This window comes from Ranitomeya variabilis, chromosome 2 (assembly GCF_051348905.1).
Source record: "Ranitomeya variabilis isolate aRanVar5 chromosome 2, aRanVar5.hap1, whole genome shotgun sequence".
Classification (NCBI taxonomy): Eukaryota; Metazoa; Chordata; class Amphibia; order Anura; family Dendrobatidae; genus Ranitomeya; species Ranitomeya variabilis.
Genome location: NC_135233.1, coordinates 171442167 through 171458201, shown reverse-complemented (window position 1 = coordinate 171458201; position 16035 = coordinate 171442167). Strand labels below are relative to the sequence as shown.

At 43.8% G+C, this 16035-nt stretch overlaps 1 protein-coding gene across 1 annotated transcript; it reads left to right on the top strand.

Moving 5' to 3' along the window:
* Window positions 1–11772: 11772 nt before the first annotated feature.
* Window positions 11773–15827, top strand: LOC143809206 (uncharacterized). Its single transcript, XM_077292336.1, has 4 exons — window positions 11773–12744; window positions 13075–13237; window positions 13910–14562; window positions 14966–15827. The coding sequence occupies exons 1-3, from the start codon at window positions 11803–11805 to the stop codon at window positions 14326–14328; spliced, it is 1524 nt and encodes a 507-aa protein (XP_077148451.1). The 5' UTR covers window positions 11773–11802; the 3' UTR covers window positions 14329–14562; window positions 14966–15827.
* Window positions 15828–16035: the final 208 nt, after the last annotated feature.

Here is a 16035-nt window from a genome sequence, read left to right as displayed (position 1 = left end):
AATACTTTCGCAAGGCACTGTACATCTGTGTATTGATTGCATTTGATTGCACTTTTTGTTGGGTGGTATGATGATAAAGTATTGTTTTTTGCCTCGTTTTACGTATTTTTTTAACGGTGTTCACTGAAAGGATTAACTAGTGGGACAGTTTTATAGAGTGGGCCATTATGGACGCGGTGATACCAAATATGTGTACTTTTATATTTTTTTATTTACTTAAATAAATGTATTTTTTGGTAAAATGTGTATTTTATTCTTTTTTCTTTATTTGGGAATTTTTTTAAATATATTTTTACACAACTGCCTCAATCCCAAATGTTTGATTTACTGCATCTTGTGCAAAAATGGTTGCAGGCAGAATTCTCTACTCCAGCCCAGATGGTCGAGCGGGTTGTCATGGTCATAGACAGATTCGTTCATTCCCTTCCTAGGCTGGTGCAGACCCGAGTTGCCCATGTGGGTGTCCGCTGTAACCACACTGATGCCAAGGACTACCCCGTTGCCAGAATGATAAAAATGAAACATGGTACGGTGTCCCATGAGGTTGGTGTAGTCAAAGACTTCCTACATCCGGTTATCATCAAGCAGGACTTTAGCCTGTTCTGGGGCTTGTGGGAAAAGGCGATGGTGCCCAGTAAGGCAGACAGGAGCCGGTCCACTCATGCAGCTTCTCCATCGTAGTCGGAGGCAGATGTGTTCCCCCTGTGTGTCCTTGCTGGTGACAAGAACGAGACAGTGACCAGTGAGGCCAAGATTCCTGGGTTGGGGGTTTCTGAGGGGAATTTTGGGACTGCCCAAATGCAGGATCTTCCTTTAAAAAATGTGTTTGAAAATGTGACTGTGATAAATGGAGTTGCTCAAGAGCCAAGGGCCAGGGGCCGACAACAGGTTTCAAAATTTCACCTTTAATGAAGAACTGCTTTATTGGGTACCTAGAGGGGAAGTGATAGAGCAGTTGTTGGTGCCGGGTCCCTATAGGCGTAGTGTATTAGATCTTGCCTATTCTGATGTCTTGGGTGGGCATCACGGAGAAGACAAGATGCCAGAGCGGTCCTTCAGAGGTTCTACTAGCTTGGGTGTCACCGAGACACTGTTAATTTCTGCCGCTTCTGCCCTACCTGTCAGCTAACTGCTCCCGTATCGGTTCAACAAGACCTTGAAATTTATGCTAAAGAATGTCATGAAGAAGGATGGCTGAGACTGGGATTGCTTGCTGCCGTACCTACTGTTCTCCATTAGAGAAGTCCCACAGGCCTCTTCAGGGTTCTTACCACTTGAGCTGTAATACGAACGGCACCCTCAAGGACTTCTGAACATTGCAAAGAAAATGTTGGAAGCGGAAGTTACACCCCATCGAAGGTCATCGAATGTGTGACCCAAATGTAGGATAGGTTCGTGCAGGTGATGCCAATTGTCAGAGAGAACCTCTTTCAGGCACAAGAGGCCCAGGCAAGGGTCTACAATTGGTCGGGAAGACTGAAAGAGCTTAGCCCTGGACATGGCCTTCTCTACACATGATGGGTGCTTTCAGTATACTCAGATGCTGTTTGGACTCCAAGGAGCCCCAGCTACCTTCCAGAGGGCCATGGACCAGATCCTAATCTCTAACAAAAAGTAATCCGCTGCTTATTTGGATGGCATCGTGATCTTCAGCCAGGATTGGGGAAGTCATCTGCAGAAGGTCCAGGTGGTACTGGATGCACTAAAGAAGTCAGGGTTTACCATAAACCCAAAGTGCGCCATGGGGAAAGAAGAGGCAAAATACTTGGGCTACATCATCGAAAGGGGAGAAATAAAGCCACAAATAGATAAGGTGGAGGCAATCCAAAAGTGGCCTCAGCCAGTCTCAAAAATGCAGGTTAGAGTGTTTCTTGGAATAGTGGGATACTATTGGCGATTTATCCCAAATTTTGTCATGATAGCCGCCTCCCTGATTTATCTTCTCAAGGGCACAAAGACGTCAATGGCCAAATGGTCCCCTGAAGCGGAGATGGCATTCCAGGAGTTGAAGCTCGACCTATGCAAACAACCAATCTTCGTCACACCTGACTTCACTAAGGAGTTCATGCTCCAGAGGAACGCCTCTGAGGTCGGTCTGGGAGCAGTATTGTCCTAGGAAATAGATGCGGATGAACATCCAGTCATATACTGTACCTGAGCAAGAAACTCTCTTCCTATAAGAACTATGTCATCATAAAAAAAGAGTGCTAGGCCATGAAGTGGGCAATGGACACCCTGAGATATTACCTGGTAGGCAGGAAGTTAAGGATAGTGTCAGAACATGCTCCCCTGAGATGGATGAGGGAAAAGAAAGGGAAGAATGCCTGGGTGACTACGTTGTTTTCGCTCCAGGACTTCAATTTTCATGTCAAGCACAGGCGAGGGAAGCTGTATGGGAATGCAGATGCCATGTCCAGACTCCTCTGCTTAGTGAGTGAAGGTGCCAAAACCCCTGGCTTTGGACAGAGGGGGGTGGGTGGGGATAAGTGACAAAGTCACTGGTAAAGTGCTGGAGAGGAGATATGTTTCACTGCGCTTAATGGTGTCGGTGATATAAAAACCCAGTGATTTTCCACCACCTCACTAAGTGCTGTGAGGGGTTAACAGCTAATTTGAATAATGGGCTGGGTTTTTGTGGACAACCATAGAGCAGGTGGGAGGCTGTCTACCTATCTCCACCCCAGGAGCTGGGACTTAAGTAGCTAGCTTCCAAAGGCAATAGTTGTTCAGTGTCTGGAGAACACTCTATAGAAGTGTTTGTGGCTTATACTAAAACTGAACCATGGACCTTGCTAGCCCAGAGCGGGCTGATCCCTGCCAACTGAAGGACTGTGTTTTGTTCTGCTGTTCTTTTGCCCAGAGGGCTACGTTTACTTTTTTCCAGCTTGGTTTATACTGCACCTAATAAACTAAGATGTTCTTAAAGAGACAGTGTTCCCATGTCTACCTCTGTGTACAGCTGAGTGAACCAATCAACCACAATACATACAAAATAAATCTGCAGCCAAAGTGTTAATTTTCAGTAATTACCATTTTAAACATATGTTGCTGTCATAGGCCGAAATCAGACATCTGTGTTTCACGGTGTGAGCATGGACCAGTATGAACAAACTAGACAGCTTTATAGATACATAAGGCTGTCAAGTTCAGGTTGAGACCCAAAGGTGGTCCGTGCCCAGACCATGAATCATGGATGTATGAACCCAACCCAATGTCATGTTTATCTGCAAGCAGAAAATTTAATTATATCCTGCCTGCAGCTACTCGGTTCCAGTCTGTGCAGAGCAGAAGCAGTGAGCAGTCATCTCTGTACACAGAACAAGTGCTGTAAGCACACCCATTTCTCCTTGAGTGATATCCTACCCAGCAAAGTGTGATTGACATCCTGCTGTGCACAATCAAACATTTTATTAGAGAAAAATGCTTATTTCGCCACTTATCAGTCACTTCTTGCCACCTCCACATATAATTTATTTTCAAAAAATAATTTAATTTCACATCCTGCCTATACTTATAGAAAGTGAAAAGCAGCAGTGGTGGGAGAAAAAGTACACAAACAATACACTGGCTTCTAATGAGTAGATCCAAGAGCTGTTAACTTCTTATTGCTGGACAACATAGGATTCCTTTTCAGTCCTTGCTTTAGTATTTTTCTAATCCATAGTATTGGTGCAAACATCTCATTAGTAGTAATAAACTGAAGAGTAGGTGCACTAACTTTATTGGTCTGATGGTACCACTCCCAAAGGCCACATTGAACTTTAAGTGGTATTGCTATGTAACACTTAAATGAGTCGTCCACCACTATAACCACTTCCCTCTGTCCCCCTCTTATAAAATAACAGCTATGCTAACTTCAGGTGTGGGTGCCTTCCCAGCGATGTCGGCACTGGATTTCTCGGGGCTCATGTGACTTTACAATGCCAAGTGAGCCCTGGAAAAGCAAACACCATGTAATGATTGATGTTGGGACTATGGGCGCTAACCAAGTTTTCAAAACTAGTGGTGCCTTAGTCTGCCCCTGTCCCCCAGATTACTCCTTTAGTTAGAGACGCCAGGTTCTTGTGCCTTGCTATGCTCTTATATCACTCCCATCTGTCCCCTCCCCCACCCAGGGTAGTGGGAAGCTAAAGTGTATAGGACTAACCAGACAAACAAGGGAAATGGACAGCGATAGATGAGAATATTAACCATGCAAAATACACACACCAAACAGAGTGAGACACAGGGGAGTTTAAGGAATGAGAAACCAAATGGGAGAGTATGAGTATAGTTACACAAACAAAACTCCGAACAACAATCTTCGAACACCACCTTCACCTCCAGAACCAGGCAGAAAGAACACTGGCAATCCCTAAGTGCCAGAGGCAAGCATATATAGCAGAGGGGAGTAGCCAACACTTAACAGCTGAGACAATCCAAGAAGGAAAGCTCCAGGAGCTTCAACTTAACAGATGAAACCTTGCACTACTGGCAAGGAAACACCCTGAACTGTTTAATAAGATGTTGAAATACTTATAACTAGAGATGGGCGAACCCGAACAGTAAAGTTTGATGTCCGTACCGAACACCTACTGTTCGGGCAGACACCGAACGCTGACTTCACTAGGAAGTCCGCGTTATTGTTCGGGTTTGGCCCCCCCGAACACGGGGTGTTTGTCGCTTCTGATTGGCGGTAAAATAATCACCGCCGGTCAGACAGTCGCAGTTCCAACGCTATCTAATTAGCCCACAGCTATGATGGAAGGTATAAAGTTGACCTCCGGTCATTGGTGTCGGCTGATGGAACTACTGCTCTATTAGATGAGCCAATTCTGGTGCTTTGCCCAGCTCTTTCCACTTGCACTGTGGCGGTGGCAAGTGGGGCTCATATTTGCGGGGTTGATGTCATTATTGTCATATTATTGGGTTTACTGTCAGGTGACACATCAAGCCCACGGCTTAGTAATGGAAAGGCATCTATAAAACATCTATCTATTACTAATCCTCTAGTTATATGGTAAAGACACAGCCAGAATAAATTCTTTTATTTGAAATAAAACAAAACACACTTTGTGTTTGTTATTTTTAAATAAAAAAGTAAGTTATACTCACCTAATGCCCATGCCACTGAATCCCTCGTCTCCTGTAATAAAACAAAAATAAAAAACAACAATATCCCTCTCTGTCCGTTGTTGTGTCCCAAGCCGTAATCCATGTCTAGGGGACAAAGTTTTCAAACAGGACGGTGCCAAGATGGGACCGCCCAGGCTGAGACCCATTGGGGAAGGAGCTGCTATGATCGCAGCCTCAGTGACTAGCGGTCAAGTGATCAAAGTTACCACTGGTCAGTGATGCTGCGTTTCCAGTCGGGCGCCTGCACTGCAGTGACTCTGGTGAGATCTCCGCTAGCACAGTGAGAAAAAGTCTCACGGTGCAGAGGCGAATTCACCGCGTTGAAATTCTCCTGGTGAACTGCGGTTAACTAGCCTCTGCACCATGAGACTTTTTTTCTCATTGTGCTAGTGGGGATCTCACCGAGGTCACTGCAGTTCATTGGCCCAGTTGGGAACGCAGCCTCCGTGATCAACAATAACGTCAATGACATCACCGCTAGTTACTGAGGCTGCGCTGTCAAAAGACAGCGTGGGAACCAAGGCTTTCTGATCGGCGGTGATGTTTTTACCACCGATCAGAAGTGGTGTTTTCCGTGCTGTCATTCACATGACAGCATGGCAAACACCGGATGTTCGGGCCCCACATTCAAGTGAATGGGGTCCGGGTACTATTCTGGTACCCAAACTTTTTGTAACTGTTTGGCCAAACCTGCTGGTCCCGAACATCCAGGTGTTTGCCCATCTCTACTTCTAACCAGTGCAGTAGTGCATGAAACCAGATGTCGCAGTCTTCTCGCTCCTCTCCATCACGGTATCGCCGTGACACATAGATATCGATGGAACTGTACCCGCCTCAAATGCAAGTAAAAGTTGTTATAATTTTTCATGGGGGAAATAATTACTGAGAAGGGGTTGTCTGAGTATTGGACAGCCCCTTCAGTGACCAGATATTCCATAAATGACTGATGGGTGTGTCATGCCAGATGGGCAGATTCATGCACAGCAAATGCACTATTTATTCACTTTCTCTCTATAATACTGAACTCAGAGAATTCTTGAAACAAAGGGTACCGCAGATAGCAAGGAAGGCAAAGAATGCAATCAGGTTTTACAGGTTGTTTTTGGTATAGAGGCCGAGCATCTCCATCTGGAAGAGCCAAAGATCTCCAGGCAGCAAACTGTAAAGAAGTCACTATATTAATCTGGAATAAATGGGAAAACAAACAGCAACAGAGAATTCCTAAAAATAAAGGTGCAAGATGCTTCACTCCTCACAAGAATCATTTGGTTTTTGTGTATGATCATTGTTCTCTGCAGCATATCATGCTATGTAAAGTGGACTTGCGGTGTCGAGATTAAGGTCAGATCTATTACTAATCGTTCTGTGCACATAATAAATGCATTTATTCAACAAAATGTCCCAAAGTAATTGGCACTTCACAAGGTATAGTTCAACAAAAAAGGAACTCAGTATGTGTAAACCACTGAGCCCGCAAGAAGAGAACCAAAAAGATGAATAACCCTTAAAATATAATATTTTATTTTTGTCATTAAAATTTGAACAGGTATGGTACAATTACAAAATAACACCCAAGGGAGCAGGAATACATCCTAACATATGATATAGCAATGTATGGTCCATATCATTCAAAGAAAGGTATTCTAAAGCCTGTGAAGAAAGTTCAAACAGCTCTGAGCCACGTTGTTTGACTATTATGTCCACCGTTTGTATATTTACCTAGTGCCCTAATCTGGTATACTAGTAAATGCTCATACAGGTATCAAATATTTAAGGTGTATATTACCTCGTGGCTGTGAACAGAGTAATAAATCCAATAAGGTGACAGATCCAAAGTTAGATGCCTCCAGGTGATTCCGTGCTCCCCTATCGCCCCGACGCGCGTTTCGCCCTTGGCTTCTTCCGGGGGCGTGCCCAAGGGATGGAGGGTGCGATCTTTTACATGAGTGGCCACCAATAAACATACAGGGGCAGGGAATGTGAACTACATCATTTCCGGTGGAATTCATTACAACTTGCTTACGTGTGAGGGAAGGGGAAGTGAAAGTGAAAGCTTGCGCTCCATCTGCGGGTCACTTCCCCTTCCCTCACACGTAAGCAAGTTGTAATGAATTCCACCGGAAATGATGTAGTTCACATTCCCCAAACGGTGGACATAATAGTCAAACAACGTGGCTCAGAGCTGTTTGAACTTTCTTCACAGGTTTTAGAATACCTTTCTTTGAATGACATGGACCATACATTGCTATATCATATGTTAGGATGTATTCCTGCTCCCTTGGGTGTTTTTTTGTAATTGTACCATACCTGTTCAAATTTTAATGACAAAAATAAAATATTATATTTTAAGGGTTATTCATCTTTTTGGTTCTCTTCTTGCTGGCTCAGTGGTTTACACATACTGAGTTCCTTTTTTGTTGAACTATACCTTGTGAAGTGCCAATTACTTTGGGACATTTTGTTGAATAATTATATGTCTTTGCTGTTGTTTGCAACAGATTGTCCACATAATGGATTTAACCCCTTCATGACCCAGCCTATTTTGGCCTTAATGACCTTGCCGTTTTTTGCAATTCTGACCAGAGTCCCTTTATGATGTAATAACTCGGGAACGCTTCAACGGATCCTAGCGATTCTGAGATTGTTTTTTCGTGACATTGGGCTTCATGTTAGTGGTAAATTTAGGTCGATAATTTCTGTGTTTATTTGTGAAAAAAAATGGAAATTTGGCGAAAATTTTGAAAATTTTGCAATTTTCACATTTTGAATTTTTATTCTGTTAAACCAGAGAGTTATGTGACACAAAATAGTTAATAAATAACATTTCCCACATGTCTACTTTACATCAGCACAATTTTGGAAACAACCTTTTTTTTTGCAAGGAAGTTATAAGGGTTAAAATTTGACCAGTGATTTCTCATTTTTACAACAAAATTTACAAAACCATTTTTTTAGGGACCACCTCACATTTGAAGTCAATTTGAGGGTTCTATATGGCTGAAAATACCCAAAAGTGACACCATTCTAAAAACTGCACCCCTCAAGGTGCTCAAAACCACATTCAAGAAGTTTATTAACCCTTCAGGTGTTTCACAGCAGCAGAAGCAACATGGAAGGAAAAAATGAACATTTAACTTTTTAGTCACAAAAATGATCTTTTAGCAACAATTTTTTTATTTTCCCAAGGGTAAAAGGAGAAACTGGACCACGAAAGTTGTTGTCCAATTTGTTCTGAGTACGCCGATACCTCATATGTGGGGGTAAACCACTGTTTGGGCGCACGGCAGAACTCGGAAGGGAAGGAGCGCCATTTGACTTTTTGAATGAAAAATTGGCTCCAATCTTTAGCGGACACCATGTCGCGTTTGGAGAGCCCCCGTGTGCCTAAACATTGGAGCTCCCCCACAAGTGACCCCATTTTGGAAACTAGACGCCCCAAGGAACTTATCTAGATGCATAGTGAGCACTTTAAACCCCCAGGTGCTTCACAAATTGATCCGTAAAAATGAAAAAGTACTTTTTTTTCACAAAAAATTTCTTTTAGCCTCAATTTTTTCATTTTCACATGGGCAACAGGATAAAATGGATCCTAAAATTTGTTGGGCAATTTCTCCTGAGTACACTGATACCTCACATGTGGGGGTAAACCACTGTTTGGGCACAAGGTAAGGCTCGGAAGGGAAGGAGCGCCATTTGACTTTTTGAATGAAAAATTATCTCCATCGTTAGCGGACACCATGTCGCGTTTGGAGAGCCCCTGTGTGCCTAAACATTGGAGCTTCCCCACAAGTGACCCCATTTTGGAAAGGAGACCCCCCCAAGGATCTTATCTAGATGCATAGTGAGCACTTTGAACCCTCAGGTGCTTCACAAATTGATCCGTAAAAATGAAAAAGTACTTTTTTTTCACAAAAAAATTCTTTTAGCCTCAATTTTTTAATTTTCACATGGGCGACAGGATAAAATGGATCCTAAAATTTGTTGGGCAATTTCTCCTGAGTACGCCGATACCTCATATGTGGGGGTAAACCACTGTTTGGGCGCATGGCAAGGCTCGGAAGGGAAGGCGCGCCATTTGACTTTTTGAATGGAAAATTAGCTCCAATCGTTAGCGGACACCATGTCGAGTTTGGAGGGCCCCTGTGTGCCTAAACATTGGAGCTCCCCCACAAGTGACCCCATTTTGGAAACTAGACCTCCCAAGGAACTAATCTAGATGTGTGGTGAGCACTTTGAACCCCCAAGTGCTTCACAGAAGTTTATAACGCAGAGCCATGAAAATAAAAAAAAAAAGTTTCTCAAAAATTTTTTTTTAGCCCTGAATTTTTTATTTTCCAAAGGGTAACAGGGGAAATTTGACCCCAATAGTTGTTGTCCAGTTTCTCCTGAGTACGCTGATACCCCATATGTGGGGGTAAACCACTGTTTGGGCACACGTCGGGGTTCGGAAGGGAAGTAGTGACGTTTTGAAATGCAGACTTTGATGGAATGCTCTGCGGGCGTCACGTTGCGTTTGCAGAACCCCTGATGTGCCTAAACAGTAGAAACCCCCCACAAGTGACCCCATTTTGGAAACTAAACCCCCAAGGGAACTTATCTAGATGTGTGGTGAGCACTTTGAACCCCCAAGTGCTTCACAGAAGTTTATAACGCAGAGCCGTGAAAATAAAAAATCATTTTTCTTTCCTCAAAAATAATTTTTTAGCCCGCAATTTTTTATTTTCCCAAGGGTTACAGGAGAAATTGGACCCCAAAAGTTGTTGATCAGTTTCTCCTGAGTACGCTGGTACCCCATATGTGGGGGTAAACCACTGTTTGGGCACACGTCGGGGCTCGGAAGGGAGAGAGCACCATTTTACTTTTTCAACGCAAGATTGGCTGGAATCAATGGTGGCGTCGTGTCGCGTTTGGAGACCCCCTGATGTGCCTAAAAAGTGGAAACCCCTCAATTCTAACTCCAACACTAACCCCAACACACCCCTAACTCTAATCCCAACGCTAACCACAACCCTAACCCCAACACACCCCTAACCCTAGTCTTACCCCTAATTCCAACCCTAACCCTAAGGCTATGTGCTCACGTTGCGGATTTGTGTGGATTTTTCCGCAGTTTTTGAAAAATCTGCAGGTAAAACGCACTGCGCTTTACCTGCTGATTTACCGCGGATTTCCAGTGTTTTTTGTGTGGATTTCACCTGCGAATTCCTATTATGGAGCAGGTGTAAAACGCTGCGGAATTGCACAAAGAATTGACATGCTGCGGAAAATACAACGCAGCGTTTCCGCGCTGTATTTTCCGCACCATGGGCACAGCGGATTTGGTTTTCCATAGGTTTACCTGGTACTGTAAACGTGATGGAAAACTGATACGAATCCGCAGCGACCAATCCGCTGCGGATCCGCAGCCAAATCCGCACCGTGTGCACATAGCCTAATTCTAACCCTAATTCCAACCCTAACCCTAATTCTAACCCTAATTCTAACCCTAGCCCTAAGTGCAACCCTAGCCCTAAGTGCATCCCTAGCCCTAAGTGCAACCCTAGCCCTAAGTGCAACCCTAGCCCTAAGTGCAACCCTAGCCCTAAGTGCAACCCTAGCCCTAAGTGCAACCCTAAGTGCAACCCTAAGTGCAACCCTAGCCCTAAGTGCAACCCTAAGTGCAACCCTAGCCCTAAGTGCAACCCTAAGTGCAACCCTAAGTGCGACCCTAGCCCTAAGTGCAACCCTAAGTGCAACCCTAGCCCTAAGTGCAACCCTAAGTGCAACCCTAGCCCTAAGTGCAACCCTAAGTGCAACCCTAAGTGCGACCCTAGCCCTAAGTGCAACCCTAGCCCTAAGTGCAACCCTAAGTGCAACCCTAGCCCTAAGTGCAACCTTAAGTGCAACCCTACCCCTAACCCTACCCCTAATGGAAAAAACAATAAAAATAATTATATTTTCTATATTTTATTATGGGGGTGATAAAGGGGGGGGATTTATTTACTATTTTTTTTATTTTGATCGCTGTGATAGAACTTATCACAGCGACCAAAATGTGCAGGAACGAATCTGCCGGCTGGCAGATTCGGCGGGCGCACTGCGCATGCGCCCGCCATTTTCCAAGATGGCGGCGCCCATGAAGAAGACGGCCGGACACCGGGAGGGACATCGGAGCTAGGTAAGTATGGGGGGGTGGGATTGGAACACGGGGGGGGGATCGGAGGACCTGGGGTGCGGACAGGAGGACCGGGGGAGCCGACAGGAGGGAGGAGGGGAGCGGAACGGAGATCGGGGCAAAAAGGACGACTGGGGAGGTGATCGGTGGGGTGGGGGCAGATCGGGGTCTCCAGCCATGGCAGATGCTATTGCAGCATCGGCCATGGCTGGATTGTAATATTTCACCATTTTCATAGGTGAAATATTACAAATCGCTCTGATTGGCAGTTTCACTTTCAACAGCCAATCAGAGCGATCGTAGCCACGGGGGGGTGAAGCCACCCCCCCTGGGCTGAAGTACCACTCCCCCTGTCCCTGCAGATCGGGTAAAATGGGAGTTAACCCCTTCACCCGATCTGCAGGGACGCGATCATTCTGTGACACAGCATATGCGTCACAGGTCGGATTGGCACCGACTTTCATGACGCATACGCTGTGTCACAGGTCGGGAAGGGGTTAAAGGCCAGGGAAAGTGCCTGGCGATCCAAGGCTATGGACATTTTTTCAAAAAGCACCCCCGTTGTTTCGCAGGATACCTCTTTTGAAATAAAAGATCTTATGCATAAATATAGGAATGCCCTACAGCGTAAGACCAAATTATGGTGGAATCGTTCATCATTAGAGAATTATTTGGAAAAGAAAATTATTCCCAGAGGCCTTAGGATTCAGCTTTATCCAACATATGAACTGGGAGAGCAGGAACTTACAAAAAGCTGGATATCAGTAGCCTCAAAATGTTCCTTTGAATTTATGGAGATATTGATAGCCAAAAATACGCTATCCCTGACGGAAGTGGATAAAGAATTAGAGGATATACATAAACGACAATCGAAGGACATGCCCAATGAACAATTTGTAAAATGGTCCAGTGATTTGGAAACGGATATCTGTACCCTAGAAGAAAATGTCAGTCAGGATAAGCTTAAAAAATTTCAACGTGATGTAGGTGATTATGATGCAGATAAGGTCTTTAGGTGGCAGCAAAAGAAAAGTGATTCCCTGATAAATTCTAAATCTAGAAGAAACTCTGAAATTTCAAGTGTATCTGGGGTTGAGAGCGCGGCTTCCACAAGTGATGCTGAATCAAATGGGGACTTTTACCTTAGAAGTGGGAAAGGGAAGAAAAAGTTCCCTGAGATCTTCAATAAGGTGCAGAGAGGTCGAAAGAAGAACAACCAGTACCAGGTAATAAACCTTTCCAACCATACTTTAACCCCAGTTCAAATAAAAATATTACAGAAAGGTCTCACTTTTTCCCCTTCACACCACCTAGATGTATTCACATCAGTGAACGACGTTCACCTGTTTGCAAGAAAATTGATACTAAAAAAGCTCCATTCAAAAAATCTTGATTATGACCCTTCTCATAGCCCTGAAGATAGAGAAACTCTTGAAAATTTGATTGCTCTGGAGGAGGAAAACAACATGTCTGAAGTGAGTACAATTCCTCCAAAATTCCTTAGCAAATCTAAAAAATTCCCCCCTTTAAGTGTATGCCCAGTGGTGGATATTTTCACCAAACTTGTAACTCGGGATGTAGAAATATTAGCCAATAATCAGAAAAGCTTTTCTAATATAACTAAAAATGAAAGAATGGCTATAGAAGAACTCAAAAAGTGGCAGGATGTGGTATATAAGCCGGCCGATAAGGGGGGGAACCTTGTAATCTGGCCCAAAGATCAATATGAGAGACAAGCCAACAAACTATTGAGTGATACAAAATGTTACAAGAGACTTACGTTCAATCCTCTGTCTTCTTTTCAGAACCTTCTAATTGAGATTGTGGATAAAGCATTTAGGCAAGGAATCGTGTCCAGAAAACTGGTGGATAATATCCGTCAGAACCATCCGAAACTCCCTACTTTTTACTTAGTTCCCAAGCTTCACAAGAATGCTTTGGACCCACCGGGCCGCCCGATAGTCTTAGGTAATGAGGGACCATGTGAATTGATTGCCAATATTGTGGATCATTTTTTAAAACCTTTGGTCGCCAATCTGCCCTCTTACATTAAGGACACCACGTCGGCTTTACAGCGACTTGATCAACTGTACTTGGAGGACAGTATGATCATAGTCACGGCCGACGTGGAATCGCTATATACTTCCATCCGCCATCAGGATGGGTTAAGGGCGGTCAAACGTTTCCTTGCCTCAAGCACATTGGATGTCTCTCTAGCCGAATTAATTTTGAGTCTATTAGAATGCATTTTAACCCATAATGCCTTTACTTTTAATACCCACACATATTTACAATTACAGGGTACGGCGATGGGGGCCTCATGTGCCCCATCGTATGCCAATCTGTTTTTGGGGGCTTGGGAGATGGACATATTTCACAATGACCTCATCCAGGGAATGACTAACGTCCACAACTGGATGAGGTATATTGATGATGTCCTTTTCCTATGGGACGGTACATCTGAACAATTGAATACATTAATGCAACAACTAAACGACAACAGTCAAAACATAAAATTAACCTTTAAATACGGCAGAGAAATGGATTTCTTGGACAACAAGATGAGTGTGGGTGTGGATGGACATATCAACACGGATATATTTAGGAAACCCACATCCACAAATTCTTTTCTATCCGCAGACTCATCCCATCCTCCATCCACCATCCGAGGAATACCGATTGGTCAATTTCTAAGAGCCAAGAGAATCTGCTCAAATGACGAAAATTTTAAAACCCAGGCTATTGATCTTACGGGTAGGTTCCTGGATAGAGGCTACAGCAAAAGAACCATCAAGAGAGGTTATCAGAGGGCAGAAAAAGCAACAAGGGACCAACTTTTATACCGCACCTCTAGGACTATGAAAATGGATAACGGCAATCAGGTCCGTTTCATTTCAACATATAATAAAGAATGGAGCGGTCTGAAAGATATTGTATACAAACATTGGGAGGTCTTATTCACAGATCCAATCTTACGCCAGATACTACCACCCAAACCATCATGTGTTGCAAGAAGGTCAGCCAATTTGAAAGATCTGTTGGTCCGCAGCCATTATTAATCTATTAGGACAGTAAAAAGCCATACAAATCAAAGGGGAACGCCAGGCTTTTTCCCATGTGGCATGTGCAAGGGATGTTACAATCACACCAAGACTACCACTTTTTCAAATTGGGATGGATCTCGTAACTACAATATCCGCAAACATCTAACGTGTTCATCTACTGGGGTGATCTACCACGCCACTTGCCCCTGTGGAAAAGTCTATATTGGACTGACCACAAGGGAGCTTAAGGTAAGAACCAGAGAACATATCAAGGATATAGAGAAAGCAAAAGGTAGCGAAGAGGACTTAAAATTAAAAAGTCTCCCTAGGCATTTCAAATACCATCATGAATGTAATGCCAGGGGACTAATGATAAAAGCTATTGATCAAGTTGCATTGGAACCTCGGGGCGGTGATTTATCCAAAGTGCTAGCCCAGATAGAGAGTAAATGGATCTATCGATTGGGTACCATGAGTCCGGGAGGTTTGAATGAGAGTCTGGGATTTGGGGCATTTCTGTAATGTGTAGGTCATTAGAGTTATTTATTATCTCTTGAGGTATCCTTTTTAAGGGATGGGTTTTAACAATTTTAGCTGTTTTTTATTCTGATAATATATATGTATATTAATGGCATTTTCCTTTCTTTTTAAGATTTCTCTTTTTCAAGATTTCCTTATTAATCACCTTACTTTTTGCGATCTGGATATGATCAACTTCCTTTTTGCCATGGGTATGAAGCCGCATATTATCTCCTGATCTCTTCAAGAGATGTGTGGACAGAAAGAACTATGGAAAGCTTCATATGTTGGCATCTTAATACATGGACTACCTAGTGTATGTTTTTATGCTGGGGCGGGTGGACTCATTATGTTACAGTGTAGATTTTAGTTGTATGGCGGACTATATAACATGGCCAGGATGGATTCGGACCATGTTTACTTTTATGTATTCACTGTTACTTTTTGTTATATATAAAGTTATATCTATATCACTACATTTATATTGGGTATTTATATCCCTGTTTATGTTTAGGCACTTACCGGTGTTGTTTTAGTGTATATGAAGTTAGATTTACATTATTATAACTACACGGGGTATTTATATTATCTCGTTTTCATTCTATTATCTCTTTAAAATTCAAATTAAATTATTTAGGCAAAATCCATGCACATTGCACTTTATTTTGAAGCATGTCCGTCGGGTTGGGCACAATAGAGCACGGCTTATGTACATCTTCTTATGCACTTCAATATGAATGTTCCGTCCTCTGTTGCCTCCCCCATCAGGTCTTCCGGGAGAGAGAGCGCATGCGCGTGTGATCGGATCACCGGCGTTCCCTGGAGCGCTCTGTATTGAACCTGCGCACTAATAGTGGGCGGTTCATTGAGCGCTGCCCGGGGAATGCCCAATACGGTGACCATCGCGGCCGCATGCGCCGTAGACTCTATCTGGGAACCGACATAGAGGAGTGATGCACGCCCACCATGGCAACCACAGCAAAGCTTGCGCTACATCTGCGGGTCACAAACGTCACTTCCCCTTCCCTCACACGTAAGCAAGTTGTAATGAATTCCACCGGAAATGATGTAGTTCACATTCCCTGCCTCTGTATGTTTATTGGTGGCCACTCATGTAAAAGATCGCACCCTCCATCCCTTGGGCACGCCCCCGGAAGAAGCCAAGGGCGAAACGCGCGTCGGGGCGACAGGGGAGCACGGAAT

Coding starts and splice junctions, on each gene's coding strand:
- LOC143809206 (XM_077292336.1), top strand. CDS start 11,803: ATGGACATTTTTTCAAAAAGCACCCCCGTTGTTTCGCAGGATACCTCT. Junction 12,745..13,074: donor AGGAAAACAACATGTCTGAA/GTGAGTACAATT, acceptor TCTTCTTTTCAG/AACCTTCTAATTGAGATTGT. Junction 13,238..13,909: donor GGGCCGCCCGATAGTCTTAG/GTAATGAGGGAC, acceptor TTCTATCCGCAG/ACTCATCCCATCCTCCATCC.